Source organism: Taudactylus pleione, unplaced genomic scaffold (genome assembly GCF_031769625.1).
Source record: "Taudactylus pleione unplaced genomic scaffold, aTauple2 ptg000017l, whole genome shotgun sequence".
Classification (NCBI taxonomy): Eukaryota; Metazoa; Chordata; class Amphibia; order Anura; family Myobatrachidae; genus Taudactylus; species Taudactylus pleione.
The window spans coordinates 18,083,475-18,104,036 of record NW_028284419.1 but is presented as its reverse complement, the minus strand read 5'-3'; the positions used below and the strand labels follow the sequence as shown (position 1 = coordinate 18,104,036).

At 43.4% G+C, this 20,562-nt stretch overlaps 1 protein-coding gene across 2 annotated transcripts in view; it reads right to left on the bottom strand.

Moving 5' to 3' along the window:
• Positions 1-1,990: 1,990 nt before the first annotated feature.
• Positions 1,991-20,562, bottom strand: part of LOC148540838 (volume-regulated anion channel subunit LRRC8C) — a 68,465-nt gene continuing 49,893 nt past the window's right edge. Inside the window, exons 2-3 of one of the 2 annotated variants that reach the window (XM_088482237.1) lie at positions 14,239-14,380; positions 1,991-8,053 (exon numbers count right to left, since the gene is read on the bottom strand). In XM_088482237.1, the coding sequence (XP_088338363.1) occupies positions 5,786-8,053; positions 14,239-14,376 (2,406 nt within the window). In that variant the 5' untranslated portion in view covers positions 14,377-14,380 and the 3' untranslated portion in view covers positions 1,991-5,785. Of the gene's footprint in view, positions 8,054-14,238; positions 14,630-20,562 lie in introns of those variants that run through there. The other variant, XM_088482232.1, reaches the window with a different exon arrangement.

Sequence of the window (20,562 nt, the reverse complement as noted above, 5' to 3'; positions counted from 1 at the left end):
AGTGTTTTGCTGAGCAGTAGTCCAGTAGCAGAAGTTTGGGGATGTGTTTTTATTTGGAGGGGTAGGGGACTTGTAGCTTGAATTTGCTAAATATTAGATGCCAGGTTGCCACAGTTTCCACTAAACTGCATTCTAAAAATTTTTTAAAAACCAGAGATTGTTTAGGGCAGTGTTTCTCAAGCTCGGGGCCTGATTCAAAACTTCACGCTAATGCAATCGCAACTGCAATCTCTTACGGATCGCAGTTGCTAAACTATGCTAATGATTTCCAAAGCTTAGCCGAGCATAGGGACGCCCACTGCTGCCCTCATAAAATCTGACGTCACGCACCTGCATAAACATCGGTAACATCGACGCAGGTCGTGCAGCATAGCGGCAAGTCACAGTGTCTCTACTAACATGCTGACAGCTCTCATGCTGCGAAGGAGATCACAATGGCCAATTTATGCACGCCCATGATACAGCATTTAAACGGTCAGCTACGCCTGCGTTTGCCTAGCCACCCTGCTACCTCCCCCAAACACTGACTACCTGTCACTCACTTTGCGATTAATCCACTGTGCAAGCGTGGTTGCAATACAGTCGCTGTGCGTGCGCTATATGGCTTACACTCATGCACAATTGCAAACAATCCCTCGATCTGCGTAAATATCAGCAGTGTGTACATTTCTGATTCAGGGCCTCCATCCTCTGGAAACGCTAAAGTTAGGTACACCCTGTCCGATTTTTCAGCATATCGAGAGCTACAATATCTGTGTTGCACATTATGCAATTTTTTAGTAGCAGTTACTGATTTTGGCCACAATGATTCTGCAAATGTCCGCCCACCAGGAGGAGGATGTAGTCACAGGAAACGTAACAAATATGGGCAGATTGGAGAATGCGCACACACTGCTCGTTATTGGGAGATTGAGGCCGAGATTTTCTGTCTTGGCCTACCAATCGGATAATCGAAGGATAATCCAAGGAATGCGTTTGTGGATATTTTTTAATAGTTTAATTGGTGAAACGCCAAGATGATCATTTATACACACTATACAATAAATCAGGGTAATCACCTGGCAAATCAGCCCAAAAATTATAGTGTGTACCAAGCTTTATAGTTCAAGGTATCCTCAGGAATAAGTAGTACCACCTGTAAATCTATTGTGTTAATCAATTAACACACCTGGGCTGCAGCTAGATAATCTGGAAAACATGCACTGTTATACCACTTTTAAACCGCTGCTTCGAATTGCCGTGTTAACCAAGGTCGCGGTTCAGTGTAAAAGGGGCCAGAGTTGGATTCCCAGGTGGAGTGACCCTGTAATCCAACCCAGATAACTTGCAGGGTTTAACCTGGGAACGACCCGTGTAACCCTGCAGTCTAAACGGGTAACCCGGATCGTCCTACCCGGGTCCCGTTTACAGCATGGGGAGATCCGGATGATGTCATTTCCAAGTGCCGGCAGGAGAGAACAACCGCACCCGTGTACAGCATTAACAGCGCCGACCCAGGAATAACCCGGGTCGGCGCTACAGTGTGAAATGGGACTGTCCCAGGTTTGACTAGGTTTTGAACTGTGGGCCTGATTCAGACCCGCTTGCGAGCGGGTCGATGGTGGCCCAGTGCGCATGCGCGAGACCCTGATAGCGACGGGCAAACCGTTGCTCCGGGTCTCGTACCAAAGGAGGCGTGCTGTTGATGTTTAGTGACAGCACGCCCCCTTTGGTGGGTGTGCCGGGGGCGTGGCTGGCCAGACGGAGGCGTTCCCATGGGAACGCCTACCGTCTGGGGCCGGCCCCACTGACAAGTGATGTCAGTGGGAGTGCTTTCGGCTCTGGTAGAGCCGAAAGCACTCTAGGGCTTGCGGCAACGAGACCCTACCACAAGGATCTTGTCGCAAGCCCGATGGTCGCGATGGTCTTGACCATCGCGACCATCTTCCTGGCTGCTCGCTATACCTGTGGGTGGTCACCCACAGTTATGCGAGCAGCCAGGCCGCTCTGAAAAACAAGAAGGATGGCCCTGATTCAGAGCGAGCGCTCTGTCAGAGCGTCCGGCTCTGAATCAGGGCCTGTGTTCCAAATCCGGGACTTTAGTGTAAAAGGGGTATTAGGGTTCCATGAGAACCAGGACTGAGAAACACTGGTTTAAAGTTACACTGAACAACATATTCTCAATCCAGGCCTCCCGGATGGATTTCTCATTACATTACAGCTTTTAACCCTTTCATTCCCAGCTCACGTTGCCCGGAGCAGGACTCCGTGTTCCAATTAGATGTGAAGCAATGGATTTGATTATTTTATTTGGCATGAAATAGACTACAGCTGTAACTTCCACTCCTGTTATGACAAAACAACATAGACTATAGAACATAGAGAATCTTCAGCTGGTGCTGATCTGGAACACCCAGAGTCTTTAGTTATCCATATATCAAATGTCATATAGAGAATGGATATATTGAATCAATCTGCAGAAAAGTGATTCCAGCTGCATCTAGATATTATAATGCAAATATTGTCTATATATATTTTGGGCTGCACATTTTTGTCATGGGACCTATAAATATCAAGTTAAGCCCTGCTAGCAGCCATTCATTCCCCCTGACTGGCCAAATTGCGGTTTCTTTCTTTCATTACCCATTCCCACTCTGACCGCAATGTAGTGTAGCCGCATCCCCTCTGACACATCATTTAGCAGATGTGGTTTTGTCAATTGATTTTGTTAAACATGTTAAGTGAAGAGACAACTTACACCACTAATGCAATATATTTATTTCCAGCTTTTTAAGTGGAGGTAACAAAAGGGAATTCTAACACTCATTTGAGGATTGAAAAATAATTTACTATTGTAAATATAGTTGTTAAACTCTAAGTAAGAAAAGTGCTTTGTTATATATTTTGCTCAAAGTGGTGCAGTAAATTAATATGAAAGCATGATCCCACTGTCCCAAAATTAGCAAAATATGCCATCAACGTGTTATGCTATTTAACTCGGAAATCAGGAAAATAAGAGAAGGCTACAAATAAATGTTAATTGCTAAATATACAAATACTGCTACTACTCTGAAAATCAGAATGTAAGATAAAATAGAAAGTTTTCACAGTAAACATTTCAAATGCCTGGTTTATTAACTATGATGAATAGTGAGATGCTAGTGCAGACTTTGGGTCTCATTCAGACCCGGTTGCAAGAGCTGAGCGCTCGCAGCCGGGTCGATGGTTAGGCCTTGCACACGCGCAGCGGCAAGCCCCGAAGCGAGAGAGAAACTCTCTCACTCCGGAGCTCACTACAAAAGGGCCGGCTGTCGATGTTGATCGACAGCTCGGCCCATTTTGTAAGCTGATGGGCGGCCGCGCTGACATCAGCAGTGATGTCAGTGGGGAGTTTCCTGCTCGATTAGAGCAGGAAGCTCCCTGGGGCTTGCGGCTGCCGAGACCCAACCTTAGGGTCTCGTCGCAAGCCCCGATGGTCGCAATAGTCTTGACCATCGCGACCATCACCCTGGTCGGTCGCTAAGCTGTGGGTGGTAACCCACAGCTTAGCTAGCGACCAGGAGGCCGCACTTAAAAATAGAAGCGGCCGCCCTCATTCAGAACGTGCACTCGCTTCTTGTGAGCGCCTCAGAATGAGGGCCTTTCTCTGTTAATCTCTGGATACCATTAAAATATATTTTAGTGATTAAAAACAGGACATGTTTCACCTACAGTTAATTGGTTACTGTGTACAAAAATGTAAGTATATATACACAAGGGAAGTTTCTGGCCATCACATGCTGTAAAAGCAATTAATACAGTAGCCCACAACATACTGCCCTGGGATCCTTCTGCTGGCTTAGATCCCCCTCCAAAGGGCTGCTGTCTTCTATTTACCGCCTCTTACTGGCAGCTCATACTCCTGATAAAGATGCCCATGAGCTGGCCTGGGGGAAGGAAATGTGAGAGACTATCAATTCTGAGACAGAAAAACTATTGCTATTGGAGCTTACGATAATATACTGCAAATCTGTGTGTATCTTGCAAATAATCGATTCTGAGATCTGGTACCATATCAGATCCAATACTGTCACCTCTTCCTCTTGCGAATGCATTTGTGTAAATTCCTGTAATGTGTTTCTCCCTTGGCTCCTAGTTCCTAAGCAGATTCATGAAATGCATCTGGAGGCTTCCCCTCTATGTTGGTGTGATTGCGGATGGACGGGCACCCATCTCCACTTTTTGGGACTAGCTAAAAATTCCCCCTAACTGGAGTAAAGTACATCACCATATATCGCGCATAAATTAAATACATGTACCTCCTGGCCCATGTTACCATTTCTCCCCTACTCTCTCTTCCCTCTGCCCTTTCATGATATCCTCAAGCACACCCCACATTTGATTTGGCACTTCCTCAATAATGCTACACGTCAAATTTCTCCTTCCTGAAAAAAGTCTAAACCTCCAACACTCCGTTCCATCGTGGAGAAGGCGCAGTTTGTCTATAGATTTGAATATATCTGTTGTAATATCTCCATCAATAGACATACATTTTCTGCAATCTGGACTCCCTTGGTAGATCATTTTGGGGGCTTCCTCTCCATTTTTTCATGGGCTCAAGGTAGATCTAGATGTCTGGTTTCCACGGATTGGAACCCCAACCCCTCCTTAGCTCATAGGAGCTCATTCAGACCCACTCACTAAGATGCATACTCTCGCTGCTGCCGATGATATGCAGTGTGTATGTATCGCAGTGCGCGTGCGCATACCTTAGCGAAAGTTCACAATGCATTCGCTCGCTGCGCATAGACAGCCCAGCAGAGTGAGTGACAGGGGAAGCTAATTGTAGGTGGTAACCGGGGTTGGCCATTAAAACCAGGGGAGTGGAGGTGCAAACACAGGCGTGCCTGAGCATCTCACCGGCGTTAGAGGTGTGCATAATTAATTTAAATAAAGAGTTCAAATACTAATCTAATGACTACTACGTAATTGTTTGATTTAATTGTTCAGTGCAACCCAGCATAATGGAGTTTTCTAGCACACTCTATTTTTTTACATTATCATTTCCAAACTTCTAACCTCGGAGAGAAGAGTGATGTTACCAGAAACATATACGCTCTTTGTTATATTTTATAATATTAAACAACACTGGCCAAGCTGGAAATATAATACAAAAAACTGAGTTTAAGAGACATGTATCATTAGTATGGGGAAGAGGCAAACAACTTATTATAGTCCAAATAACTTTTACAATGTAGATGGGTTTAGTATCCAGCAGTTCAAAATACACATACTGTATACTGCTCCAATAAAAGGCAAATTAAGGCACAAATGAACATTCTTAAAGCACTAGTCATTGAAGTTCATTCAGTTATATAAAACACATAAGTAATGCACATATGATTATCTTGGTCCCTGTAACAGTAACACAATGAAACATAAGTAATTGTACAGAATGATATAAAACATTTTTACCAAAATAATTCTCAGAACTACAGACAGTACCTGAGCATTTGAAAACCCAAATGAAAGTCCATTGAGATCCAAAAAACATATATTGCCCTGCAATAGATTGTTTTAAAAATACCATATTGTTTAATAGTCAATAATCTGACTCAGCCTGATAAAGTGCTGAAAAAATAGCAACCAACATGTGCATTGACATAATGCCCAGAATGAGTAGGACATAAAAAATACACAAAACAACATCACCAGACAGTTTTGGGTCCAGTAATAGTGTAGAAAGCCCACTGCCATGACAACAGTACTTATAATGAATCCCCAAAGGATATTACAGCAGTAGATACTGCCAGTAGGCATCCCGGTTTTATTCTGATTTAATCTGTTCTCGAATATCAGAGGGAAGTGTTTCAAACAAAGTGTCTTCTACAATAAGTCCAATTTTTTTCAGGGCTCTACAATCGCCAAGTTCTGGCGGCAAAGTTTCAAAGTGGTTACCCTTAATATCCAGATAGGATAGGAACACTAAGTTGCCAATTTTTGGTGAAAGAGAGCACAAGTTATTTCTCCCAATTTTTAAGGTTTTCAATTTCTTGCAGAAGTACAGTTCATCAGGCACACTTTCTACTTTGTTGCAAGAAATTGAAAAATACTGTAAACTTTGGAGGACCCCAATCTCAGGGGGAATGAATCTAATATCATTATAAGATAAGTCTAAATATCGGAGTTTGTGGCATAAAAACAAGTGAGAGGGTAGCACCTCTATCTTGTTATGGTTGAAGTAAAGCCTTTCCAAGCTTGTGAGTTTTTTAATGTGTTCTGGGATATAAGTAATGCTGTTGTACCACAGTTTTAAAATAGTGAGTTTGCGCAGGTGTTGGAAACTGAGTATTTCTTCAATGGATTTGAGATTATTTTCCTTCAGATCCAGTTCTTGGAGAACTAAAAGGCTGAAAATTGCATGAGGTATGCGCTCTAAGTCACAGTGTACTAGCTCCAGCTCAGTCAAGTTGACCATTTTCTTCAAATTGTTTAGCATCACCAGCTTTGAGCCATCGTTTTGGATACATAACTTCTGAAGATGGCCAGAAACATCAACAGCCCCTTGAGGAATTTTGGATAAATTACTCTTGATAAATAGTATCTTGAGACTCTTGAGCTCACGGAAAGATTCGAGGTTGATGTTTTTGGATACATCGGGACTTAAAGAGCCAATCAAGTACAGCTCCTCCAGATTCCTCAGGCTGTACATCCACGGTGGAAGTTCTCGAACATCATCAAACTTCACTCTCAAGATCTTTAGATTTTCTTTCAGAAAAGCTAAGGCCGCTGTGTGAATTTTTACAGAACACTGATATAAAGACAATTCTTGAAGATTATCAAGCTGAGCAATTGTTGCTGGTATCATGACATTATTAATAATTTCCAGCTTTAAGGACTGCAGCTCTGTAATCTCAAACACAGTGTCTGGAAGGCCGGAGAGCATAAATAACTGTATCTCCAATCGGTTGTAGGCATTTGTTTGTAGCCTTTGCCTCAATTTATCAGCTGTCCATTCATTATTTAAGTTTAGTTGCTTCAATTTGTTTTCACTGACTTCTGAGAGAAAAACAGCAAATCTTTTAGAGTATAGTGGATCATACTGATCAATCATGTGAAACATGAAGGCAAAATCATTCTTAACATCCGGGATATCGTCAATACCAGTCTCCTGTCGAACATATTCAAAAGAATACTCCTTTAAAGACCGGTAGAACAGCCAGTACAGAGTATAAAGGCAAGTAAATCCATAGACACCAACAAAGCACAAGTAACAAAAGGACAGCTTGGAAAACAAGTGTGCCATTGTATGGTTACAGGAAAAGTTATTATATCCAGTCATATCTTGTATGTCAACATTGCACTCCACGGTAAACTGTACTTTTGAAACAAGTGCACTATTGTAGCAGATAATAATGAGGAATTTAAGAACTTTCAGGATAGTTTGGCGTACGTACATGGCATATAGCAGATCTCCTTCCTCAACATGGAGCCGGAATTTTTTAACCTTCTCAAACAAAGCCTTGGCTTGTTCTCCTTCCTTTTTATCAAGGGCTCCAGCAGTGGCCTTATCAACCACAAATTTCTCAGGTATGGACTTTAGTGACTGAGTCTTCACAAGAGGGCTCTCAACTGTGGAAGGACTGGCAATAGACTTACTTAGATTGTTCTTACGGTTGTCTTTTTCCTCTGGCTCCTCCCCTGAGACTTCAGACAAAGCTCGGGTTGTCCAAGGTGATTCAAAACACTTCCCTAATATAGAGATAAAATGCTCAATTTTCGAGCTTGATCCAGGAAATTTAAACCAAAAGTTACTACACACCATGAAAATTAAAGTGTGAATGAGAACCAGGTAAGGAAAATACTTTGCGTACCAATGAAGAGCACGCTCGTAACACATTTGGTTGATGAAACTGTACTGTTGAAGATCCAAGTCTGTTTTTAATCCTTTCATTTCTACAGTCCCAGAAGGAGCTGTTGGTTTGGGAGATGGAACCGGCACGTTAGTGACCACAGCACTTGATGCATTATAGTTGGAAGAGTTTTGAACTGGTTGTATTCTTTTTGGCAGACAGATGATCTTGTCCTGCATGACCTGAAAATAAAGTACAGACAAGAGAAAGTTTCCTTATTACTAAAGTAACCTAATTATCTGACCCAGCATTATAAAAGGCTGAAATGTAAACCAACAAAATGTACATTAACATAATGCCCAGTGTGAGTGGGCCATGATGAGAAAAATCATTATCGGACAGTTTTGGGTGCAGTTATAGTGTACAGAAACCCCTGTGCCATCACAATGGTAGTAATTTTAATAAAAAAAAAAAAAATCCATCACAGCAGTAGAATGTAAGCAATCAGCTGTTGCAGGGGCTAATACAATCCTGGGATGCATCTTATATAATATATATATATATATATATATATATATATATATATATATATATATATATGTCTTTGTAGCATTGTTGCCAAAACTGCTCCCATTAATCAATGATTGGAATGAAACATTAGTATCAAGGATATCTATATGTTATAGGTGTCTTTGACTGTATTTTTAAAATAATTGATTAATGGGTGCAATTTTTGGTATCCTGGCTACAAATATATAGGAGAATTTAAATGAGCTCGGTAGCAAATAACAATACTAATTAAGGAAATGGAGGGGTTAGATCATAAAGAAAGATTAGATATATTGGGTTTATTTACTTTGGACAAAAGGAAATTTTAGAGGTGACCTAAGTGCTAAGTTTAAATATAATAAAATAAATTATAGTGGTACGCTCTGGGACAATAGAATGCAAGTAGATGTAACTTAATGGAACTTCCATTAAGTTACATCTACTTGCATTCTATTGTCCCAGAGCGCACCACTATAATTTATTTTATTACGATTCAGAGAGGGTGGGATACCTCTATTGGTGGCGCAGCTAGGGACAATTCATAGGAGAGACCCAGAGCGCTGTAAAACCCCACTTGTTTACACTAAGTTTAAATATGTCCGGGGTCAATATACAGATATGTATAATGGGTTTTCCATACCTAGAATAGTCTTGGTGAAAAGGGCCAGCTAATTTATTAACTAAATATAAAACTTATGGATGCCTTTTTTGTGTGTGTTTTTGTCTTTACAAGAAATGATATATTCAGCTGTAATTATTAGTATAATGTATTTGTGTGATTAAACCAGCAAATTATTCCACAATTCTTCTTTTCCACGATTCTTTTTTTAGCCACTAAAAAGAGTCAATTCAATACACAAAATATACCCCCTCATTCATTTGCGACTTTTACATTGATGCCCAATGTGTGTAATTTATTGGAGGTTTGGTATGTTTTCAGTCACAATACAGTATTTATGGAAAATAAATCTGTAGGTCTATTTTTTTATTTGCTACCTTTATTTCAGTTATGTATTAATAGGTATAGCATATGTCTGCATGCCATACCATAGGCTTGAATGTTAAAACGTGCAAAACATGCAGTAATTGCTAGGGGCACTTTGGAGACATAATCAGGGTCTTACCACACCCAGGGAACTGCTCTTCAGCAGTAAAACTTGATGAATATGTCATCAATGTCTACTGCAGCCTCTGAGTACATAATTATCATTGAGATCCCAATGTCCAAGGTGTGATTGAAGTAACTGGTTCCTCCATGAAGACCATGTGTTCCTCTTGTTTTGCTGAAAGTTTTAACTATTAACCAGGAGTTGAAGGAGAGAACACGGACCACATAAGTGGCAATTACCCTAGTATCAGTCAGGGTTTGGATGAGACTGTGGGGCCTATTCAGCAAATTATAAATGGCCCGGTAACCATGCGGTAACGATAGTTTCCGCATTTTTAAGTTACCGGGCCATTCATCATTAGGTGTCCCATAGGACCCCACCCCCCGGTATTCGGCAAACTACGAAAACTTTCAGTTTTCGGGGTTTGCTGCTGAGAACAAGCGCCATCTCCAGACGGCGTTTGTTCTCGGATCCCCGATCCTTCCTATGTTCCTATGTCCTATGTTCCATACGGCCTTCGATGATGAATAGGCCCCTATGCCACTTTTCAAACTCCAAAAAAAGCATGGTTTACCAGAAAGAGGGTGTGGCTTTGTGAATATATGGTCTTTGCTGAATGCATCTGGATGGGGTTTGGGTGAATAAAGAGTATGTTGTGGGCAGATCGGGTTGAACTTATTTTATCCTGAGTTTGGCAAGTATGTGAAGGAATTCACTAATTTGCAAAGTGGTGCAAAATTTGAGTCATACAAAGGGCTTTGGAGGTTGTGTTAATTTTATTGCAGTGCCTAAAGGGGCCTATCCATTACCCGACTTTGTGAACAATCCGTTGGATAGCCGGCAAGGACCAGCAATGTGCGTGCACGCTGGGTCCTTGCCGACCCCGACTATCTACTGAACATGCCCATCAACCTGACGACGCTCGTCAGGTTCAGCATGTTCAGAGATAGGAGGTCGGACTCCTGCACTGAATGACGTTCAGTGAACGCTGTTCAGTGGGGGCACCGCACTTCGGTGACCTGAAGGTCTGAACGCTAGACATTCAGTCTTTCAGGTTGCCTAGTGGATAGGCCCCTTAAAACACAACCTTGGTGAGCAAGATAGCCTAACTGGTGCAAATGAACAAAATAAAAATGTGTTTAAAATTTTTATCTCCCCAAATTAAAATGTATTTCTATTCAAACTTTTGGAACTGACTTCAGATGGGTGTAAAGTGTCCATTTCAACATGACTTGTTAAATAAGACTTGTGTATAAAGGAATAAACAAATTCAGATTGGTGAGATAGCCTGGCCTCTGCCAGGAATATTTTATACTTATGCAGCATAGTGAAAATGTCTTGTAATAAAATTATCATTAACATTGTTAGTTCTGGTACATACAAAATGAATGTAGACTGAAAGAAAACAGGTGAACCATTTGCAATGATGTCTCTAAAATAACAAGGGAACGATCACAGGAAACAAACAAACCAATTACAAATTCAGATGAGAAAGCACAGTTTCTCTAACCACAAGTTACAGTAACTTTAATTGATGCATTGCTATGATAGAATGTAGCAAGAGACTAATGCTTCATTAATCTCTGCCACATATTAATATTTCTGCAGGGAGCAGTTTTGTTTTTTTAAGGAGTTTGCAGCCATTCAGACCCTGGTGTCATCAATACAGAACATTTCTCTGAATACATACTTCCCAAGCATCCTGATTTTTGTGGGACTTATTGCATTGTCTCAATCTACCTGGCAGATGGGATGTATGTCCAATTTACTGCTGCTCTGCATAGCATGCCACTAGTGCACAGAGCAGCATAGGGCGATTACAGGAGAACGGAGGAAGATGAGGGGCAGCATACTGCTGGCTAGGCCACTTCCATGGTGTGGATCCTCTCTCTGGCCTGATCCCAGCTATCGCAATGTTGGAGGTATGCTGAATCTTCTAAGGCACTCTGTGGGTGTGAGGAATGAGTATCTCATGTAAGAAGCCCTACATGAGCACATCACAGTTCTGCTAGTTGGGGTGAATACCAGAAGGAAATTAGCCCTGCGTAGGCATTTCTTGTAACATTTATTTCAAATGGACTTTGTTGTGTAGGGGATGCTATATTCATGTGCACTACCAACTTCCTGTTTAATAGAATAGTACAAAATTTGATAACAATTAAACAAATTGCTGTCTTGTAATCCTCAGGTTATATAATAGTCTACTGCTTCTAATCCATTCAACATCACATTCTAACACTTTTTAAGATGGCCACACATGATGCAATGTTGCAGAGAATGTGAGACCGTTAATCAAATATTGCAGCATGCTGTCCAAAACAGTCACAATACAAGATAATGGGCCTGATTCAGAGACAGATGCTAATCGCGTCATTTCTGCGTCTTCGTACGCAGCAGAATTGAGAAGATATGCAGATGTTACAGTTGCTGATTTTTGTACAGAGAATCCTACCTCCGGCTTCATATCTGCCGCTTGCACAGAAAGACACACCATCGGACATCTGAGCAACCACAGACCCTCCAACATGACCCCTCCATCCGGAACAAATTGCTCTGCTCCTGGACTTCCTTCTTAATTGGTGATTGCAGACACCTGTGCTGAAACACTTGTCTCATCTATTAACTAGTTCAACACAGGTGTCTGCAATCATTAATTAGGTGGGAAGTCCAGGAGCAGAGCATTTTGTACCGGGTGGAAGGGGTCATGTTGGAGGGTAGGCAACCAGAGGGTTGGCGGGGCCAGTACAGATGCATATGAGGATGCAGTAACTGCGACACACCCTCAAAACGGTTGCGACACGCCTGCATTTTTGTGTCCAAACACATTCCCCCCCCCATGTTACCACCCGCAAACGGTCACTGTCTGTCAATCGCTCTGTGTTCTAATCCACACTCAGTGACGGTTCTAGGTGCGGGCTAACAGGGCCGTCGCCCGGAGCGCCGACACCTAGAGGGCGCCACTGAGTCGTCGCCCCCCCCTGAAAAAAAACCTAGAAGAAAAAATTAAAATAAAAATACGCCGGTCCCCCTCCCCCGCTAGCCACTGCAAGGCGGCTGCATTTGCCGGGCGCCCGCTGATATTTGTTATCAGCAGGCACCCGGCTCCCTCCCTGCAGCGGCAGCCGAAAGCCGGAGTTCACTCCTGAGCTCCGGCAGAGAGAGTACTATGAGAGGGACGTCATGATGTCATGACGTATCTCCCATAGATCCGAGGAGCCGCGGTCGGACCGGACGGCAGCGGAAGCAGGGGGTAAAGGTAAGTATTGTGTTTTTTGTTTTTTTTTCAGTTGGAAGCACCAGCACTGGGGGCACGATTATAGGGGCATTACTACTGGGGGACGACTATAGGGGGCATTACTACTACTGGGCACAACTACAGGGGGCATTATTTGTGGGGGCATTACTAATGGGGGCAGTACTACTGGGGAGCATTACTAATGGGGGCACTACAATAGGGGGGATTACTACTGGGGAGCATTACTAATGGGGGCTCTACTATAGGGGGCAGTACTGCTGGGGGGCACTACAATAGGGGGGATTACTACTGGGGAGCATTACTAATGGGGGATTTACTAATGGGGGCACTACTATAGGGGGCATTACTAATGGGGGGATTACTACTGAGGAGCATTATTAATGGGGGGCATTACTACTGGGGGAACTACTATAAGGGACATTACTACAGTGGGCATTACTACTGTGGGCACTACTAATGGGGCATTACTACTGGGGAGCATTACTAATGGGGGCACTACTATAGGGGCAATACTAATTGGGGGATTATTACTGTGAAGCTTTACTATAGGGGGCATTACTACTGGGGGTACTACTAATGTGGGCACTGCATGGGGGGCACCACTACTGGTGGGGCCATTGTGTAAGGGGCACCACAGCTGTGGGCATTGTATAAGGGGCACTACTACTGTGGGCATTGTATTAGGGACACTACTACTGTGGGCCTTGTGTATAAGGGACACTCATTTTGGCATTATGTAAAAGGGGCACCACTGTGTGTCATAACATAAGGGACAACTGTGTGGTGTAATTTGAATTGGGGATAATGTATTATAAAGGTAATTACTGTGTGTGGCACAATGTATTATACAGGGCATTACTGCATGTGGCATAATGTGTTATAAAGGGCATTACTGCGTGTGACATAATGTGTTATTACTGCGTGTGGTATAATGTGTTATAAAGGACATTACTGCGTGTGGCATAGTATGTTATTACTGTGTGTGGTATAATGTGTTATAAAGGGCATTACTGCATGTGGCATAATGTGTTATAAAGGCCATTACTGCATGTGGCATAATGTTATCTTATCTAAAAAAAATTCTTTCTTTCTTTTCTTTTTTTTTTTTTTTTTGTAGGGGGGGCGCAACTGGGAACTTTCGCCCTGAGCTCCACAATGTCTAGAACCGGCCCTGACCACACTACAACCATGGTTGCAAGACCTTCGTGCCACTGACGCATGTACAGTAGACAAAAAATCGGGCAACTGAAAAAATATCGGAGCATCCATCTCTGAAACAGGCCCAATGTTCATAAAGAAATCAATGGGATCACTATAGGGCACAGCAGAGAATGCGATCAGTAGATCACCAGCTTGTGTGTGACCACAGTAATGGTGTGCAATGAAGCCATAAGTAATTTAGATCCTTAGCTCGAGAGCCGACCTGACTACTAGGGTTGGTTTGTTTGTTGCCACCCTTCCAGAGGCGTTTCAGACACTGAGTAATATAGATCACAAGTACATTAATAATTACCTGCAGTGTACAGCCAAACACCCCTATCATGAGCATAGCCACAGAAAGATAGTCGGTGAACACATCCCACCAAGGCTTCAGGACCCGGAATGCCGGCTGTTGTTCTGTGAACTGACGGAATTCAGTTACTGGAATCATTGTCCTGTAGGGAACAAATACCATTGAAAATCACAATCTTATTAGTAAGGCAGAAAAGAATGGTTCAGGAATTCTCTCCTTGCTGATCTGTCATCATCCTGATGGGTCACACATTTGCTGGAGTGCCAAAGATAAAAGCACAGCCTAAATCTATTACAGGTGCAGAGATTACATCTATGTAGTGGAAATGACATCTTTTAGATCTTAGAAAATGTAATTACTTACTGTTTTCTAACCTTGGTGCATATTTTATACCAAGAACAAAAGCCAGGCATGTACTGTACTGCTAAATTCTTATCAAGCCGAAACCTGACACTTTTCTCCAAAGTCACTGCATATTACTGTCATGCATTTTATTTATTGAAATAAAACATATTATATTGTATATGAATTTTCAATCATCTGTTTTTACTAAAATCTCCACTTATAGGGGTCTATGTAATATTAATCTCGGTACTGCTGGAATTATTATGTACCTAACTCGCCAGGGATATTTTTAATAAAATTTATCCCCACAATGTACTACGAGGAACTCGCAGGGACAGCGATTGCGGTAACCCGACATTTAGGATAAGTCTTTCACAGACGTGAAAGACTTCCCCGGGGGAAGCTGACACTGCACATGCGCACAGTGTCAGCTTCAGGAACTGGCCGGGGGCTGCGGGGGAGAGATCGAAAGATCTCTCTCCTGCCCCTGGGGCCCCCATAGGTTAACAGTTTACACCATCTGAAGATGGTATAAACTACCAGTGCTAAACTCTGAAAAGCTTCGCTTGAGGGTACCGTATATACTCGAGTATAAGCCGAGTTTTTCAGCACAAAAAATGTGCTGAAAAAGTCCCCCTCGGCTTATACTCGATACACACTGCCAAACACATAGCCGCCGCAGCCGGCAGCTATGTGTTTGCTGTAATCAGCAGCCGCTGAGAGTCTGTCAGACTCTCAGCGGCTGCTGCTGCTCCCACTGCGGGAGCCATCTTCCGGCTCCCGCAGTGGGTGATGGGAGACACGTCGTCATGACGACGTCTCTCCCATGCAAAGCGGCGGGAGGAGCGGACAGCGGCGGGACCAGGAGCGGACAGCGGCGGGACCAGGAGCGGACAGCGGCGGGACCATGAGCGGGAGTTTCAGGTAAGTGTTTATTTTTTTTTTTATTGTTATCACGTCTCTCTCTACTAGGGGGGGGGGACTACAGGGGGCACTACCAGGGGGCGATGACTGCAGGGGGCACTACCAGGGGGCGATGACTACAGGGGGCGATGACTACAGGGGCCACTACCAGGGGGCATTATCAGGGGGCGATTACTACAGGGGGCATTAAAGGGGGGAATACCACTGGGGGAACTACCAGGGGGGGATTACTACAGGGGGCACTACCAGGGGGGATTACTACAGGGGGCACTAAAAGGGGGGATTACTACAGGGGGCACTACCAGGGGGGATTACTACAGGGGGGGATTACTACAGGGGGCACTAAAAGGGGGGATTACTACAGGGGGCACTAAAAGGCGGGATTACTACTGGGGGTACTACCAGGGGGGATTACTACTGGGGGCACAACCAGGGGGAATTACTACTGGGGGCACTACCAGCTGTTGCCATTTCCCACACTAGGCTTATACTCGAGTCAGTAAGTTTTCCCAGTTTTGTGGGGTAAAAGTAGGTACCTCGGCTTATATTCGGGTCGACTTATACTCGAGTATATACGGTAATTATATATAGGGCCTGATTCAGATGCAATGCCAATGTTTTCGCAAATGGACCACTGCGTATGCGTCTGAGTCTCACTCTGCATGCGTCGAGGTACATTACCGTAGTCGCATACCACAAGTATTTATTCACAGTGTGATTGACAAGCAGGGAGCGTTTGTGGGTGGTGACAGAGAGTGTCACATCCTGCATCTGCGATCCCATATGCAGGAAACATGGATCCGGCGTTATGACGCCCATTCTCAAACATCACTCAAGGAGTCGATGTTTGCTTGATCTGCGAAAAATACTTTGTATGTGTACGCAGTTGTAGACAGCTGCGATGGCTCAGTACAAGTCCCGGCTGCTGTTGCATTAGCATATTCTAGCACATTCACAGTAGCGGGAGCATTAGCGTACAGCTCTAAATCGGGCCCTTAGTTCAGTGTTACCCTCTCATTTCATCTGTATAACCAAGGCACACAACACATCTCTAGGACAGTGCAGTAATGGAATCTAATGCAGGCCATGAAGCTGATGTTCCCAAACTGGTAACTGGGGTGCTGCGGCTGCTGGTAGCTTAAAGTGGCCGGCCAGTGGTTTTGTTTTATTGTGTTGTAAATATATTATTTTGCCGGGGTGGGAGAGAGGTGCAATGAGCAGGGGAGAGCTGTTACTGTAAAGCAACAGGCATTGAGTCCTGAGGCTGCCTATTGCTGAATGGGGTCCTACAATACGGTGCGTTGTAGGAGATCTGATCTGAGGAGCGATGTTGCAGAACGGCGCTGACAATCACAACTAAAGGTAAGTAACGGGGTGACTTGGAGAGGGGCAAATGGAGAGACAAGGATTTGGCAAAGGGAGAGGTATGGGGGAGCAAAGGGAGTAACATGGAGGGGGCAAAGGAAGAAATATGGAGGGAACAAAGGAAGAGACATGAAGGGGCAATATAAGGGGGCAAATGGAGAGACATGGAGGGAATAAAGGGAGAGACATGGAAGTAAGTGAGCAGTAGTTAACATCTACAGCATCTAAGTTGTGTCAGCATGTATTGTAATTATTCACATAGAATCAACATTTTCTCTATATTACTTTCAGCTTTACTGGACCTAAATATACCTTTCTTTTATGGAACTACAGTGTTTTCAGATATAATTGAACAATGGTTAGTAACTAGCAAAGTGGTAGCAACGATGCATGCAAATAATAAACCAGACAATATCAAGGAAAAACCCAAACACTGGGCTAAGAGCATAAGGATCAGCGATGCACGCAGTGGTAATGTCGCACGCAGCGGCCAATGTTTTGTGTCTGCACATGCGTCAGTCTCATTGCCCATGGCAGAACAATTTGGAAGCTTTTTTTTTTTTTTGGAAGCAGGGAGAGTGAGTTTTAGTGGGCGTTCCTGACGGGAGGATAGCCAGACGCGGGCCCATCATAGACAGTGGCTGCATCTAAAGACGTTGTACGGCTGACACGACTCCATGTTCAGACAGAGAAAATGCACCTGCCATAGGGTTGGTGCAAGATTTGATGCTGCACCCGATGGTGCGTCTTAAAACACATGCAGTTGGATTAGCACCGCTGCCAGTGGGCGCCTCAGTGGGAAGATCATTGGCGTATGTGTGCACCTCTGGGTCAGGTCCTATTACTGCAAATAGTACCGGAGGAGATGGGGGAATGACTGAGACTGAAACCAGAGCACCAGCATCCACAAACTGAGTCATAATTACACATTTAAACATGTATGCTGCAAATATTTTCCATGTATAAGTTTTATTCTATACTGTTTTGCTGTTTTGTGCTTAGAATTTGAACTAAAGAAAATAATCGTAAATTCATCCACTTAAAGAGCATTTAAAAAAAAAAAAGGTGGTAATCCTTCGTGAAAAATAATATTCTTTGCTGGCTAACTAAAAAATGGCTTCTCAAGTCATTCAGGCACCCTTAGCTATGTATTTGATTGCATTAGCCTGGCTTAGCTAATGATGTACATGTCGTGTCTTATTTCCATTGGTGTTGAAAAACAAAATTGTGCTCTAGCTTTAAGACATGTTCCAAGCTGAGCTGCAGCATAGTGTCTAAATTGGCCCGAGGACCCCACTGCCTGAGTTCCTGTGCCCCAACCCTCTCCCTAGGGGTCTAGAGCATACACCTGGGAAGAAGGCATATACCATCCGAGGCTGACTCAATGGACTGATAGGGCCACTGTTGCCAACTCTGAAATGAGAAACAAGCAACTCTTGAGTGGAAAAACAAGCCCAATCCAATCCGATTAAGCCCAAAACATAAGCCCAACGTAATATGGTGGTACGGGGGTGGGGTAATTTAATGAAAACCACAAACGTTATTGTTTATTGTTCATTTTATTAAAATATTAAGGAATCTATATTTGACCCTCTATGTACCCCTGCCTGTACCTTCTAAAATCCTACCTATAAACTTCTAAGGATGACGCTAATTTGCGTACGCAGTTATACAGTAAATAAAGACTTAAGACCTGGAATCTGTGGTTCCAAAGCACAAGTATTATTCAGGTAAAAGTACAGTCAGTTACACGCTATTGATCCAGACACAATTCGGCGCAAACAAATTATACAGACCCAAGTACAGTATACATACGCAGCGCATTCTGGTCCAGATGTTAGGCATCAGCAAGAAACCCCTCAGTCAGCATTCAGCAAGAAGACTAAGGCCCTCATTCAGAGCCACTCGCTATCGGCAGTACGCTCGTTCCGAGCGATGTTTGCACATCTGCGCAGGTTTTTAGTACGCATGCGCGAACCAGTCAGTGCGGCCGAAAATCATTTGTACGCAATATAGCGAGTGCCTGCTATTTTGAGTGACAGAATGAGGCGTATGTGGGTGGTAACAGGGGAAGGTGCTTGAAAACGGGGAGTGGAGATCCGATCGCAGGCGTGCTTAAAGGTCAAAACGGGCGTTTTATGGGTGTGCATAATTAATATAGCAGCGTCAATGACCACGTCACTTGGTTTTTTTTAACTCAGAACTGCTCGCAAAATAGCGGTTGAAAAAACCAACCACAAGAATAGCGAGCAGTTCATATCCTGTTCGATGTACTCGATTAATCTAATAAATAGCGGACATGACGTATGGTGCGAGCGGCCAGGGGGCGTTTTTAAGAAATAAAAGAGCGTATGTTTTGCTCGCTCGTTCAGACTTAGAGGTGTGAACAGACTGCAATGTGCGAACGGATCATTTGCATAGCCACCCCTTGTTTTTGAACGAACGACCGCAAATAGCGAACGGCTCTGAATCAGGCCCTAAGAACCCAGTGTTGGAGCACACATATTTATACCCCCCCAGAACAGACAGGACAATAGAGAAGTTTGTTGCTTATGCCATTGGTTCCCATGGGGGAAGCATCTGTTACAGAGCGTTTAGCAGGCTGGTTCAAATAGACTCAACCCAGCCTCCAACAACTGGGGGTCTCTGCCCTCCCGCCCCATACAATCATCCTAACAGTTGTTCATATAATATACATTTTGTTGCTTGAAGTCTCTGCAGTCCATAAGTTGAGAATGCATAATGCGATCTCCACACCGATAATACCGAAATTCTGTTGAAAGAGTACGCATCAGTACAAATCCAAACACGGCTTACTTAGCATGTATAAAACCCTAGTTACCAAATAATCTTTATTTCACAGCATTTATACTAACTGAACAAACTTAAATCTTATACCTTTAAAGCTTATTAAACCTTTTATGTGAATATGTAATGTGTAAGTATGCGGGGTTTGATATAAAGACGCTAGTTAACTTGGGGCAGATGCGTGCGCATGAAGCTAATAAAACAGTGTTTTCATACAAGGTCTTATGCATTCGCTAATATGCGACTAGTTAACAGCGCAATTGTGCGTATTAATGTGTGTATGAGGAATGGTGCACTTAAATCTCACTTACTAAGTGAGCACCTAGCAGTGTGGACTGCTGAGCCTTATAGTTCCACATGCCCCCTCTCTCAGCAGCCCCCACCTTTCCCAGGCTCTAAAGAAAAGCCTTTTATTCTCCCAGACTCTTGTGTGAATGCAAATTAGCCCAGCTACAAGACCCAAACCTAAGATAACACTCTTGGCTTTGAAGTTATTTCATTGCAGTAAGCCTGCTAATGTAAGGTGTGTATTCTAGCAGGGCCACCTGGAGTGAGAGCAGACATTATCCAGGAAGCTTATCTACACAGGCTAGTTATCACGTGGCCATTTGCTCTGTTCTAGCTAAATGCAATATATCCTTTAGGGGAATTATAATAATATGCACTTTATCCAGAACACCCAAACTACGTAAAGTCATGAAATGGGCTTTTGGTGACTCGCCGTAACTTATGGCGACGGTCACGGATGCAATCGCATGATGCTAATAGTATTATCGCCACATGTACTAAAGTGTGAGTTTATATAAAATGGCGCTTAGGCAGCCATTCGCAAAATGGCGTCTTGCGGCCAGTCGCAAGATGGTGTCGCTGCGATTCAATTTT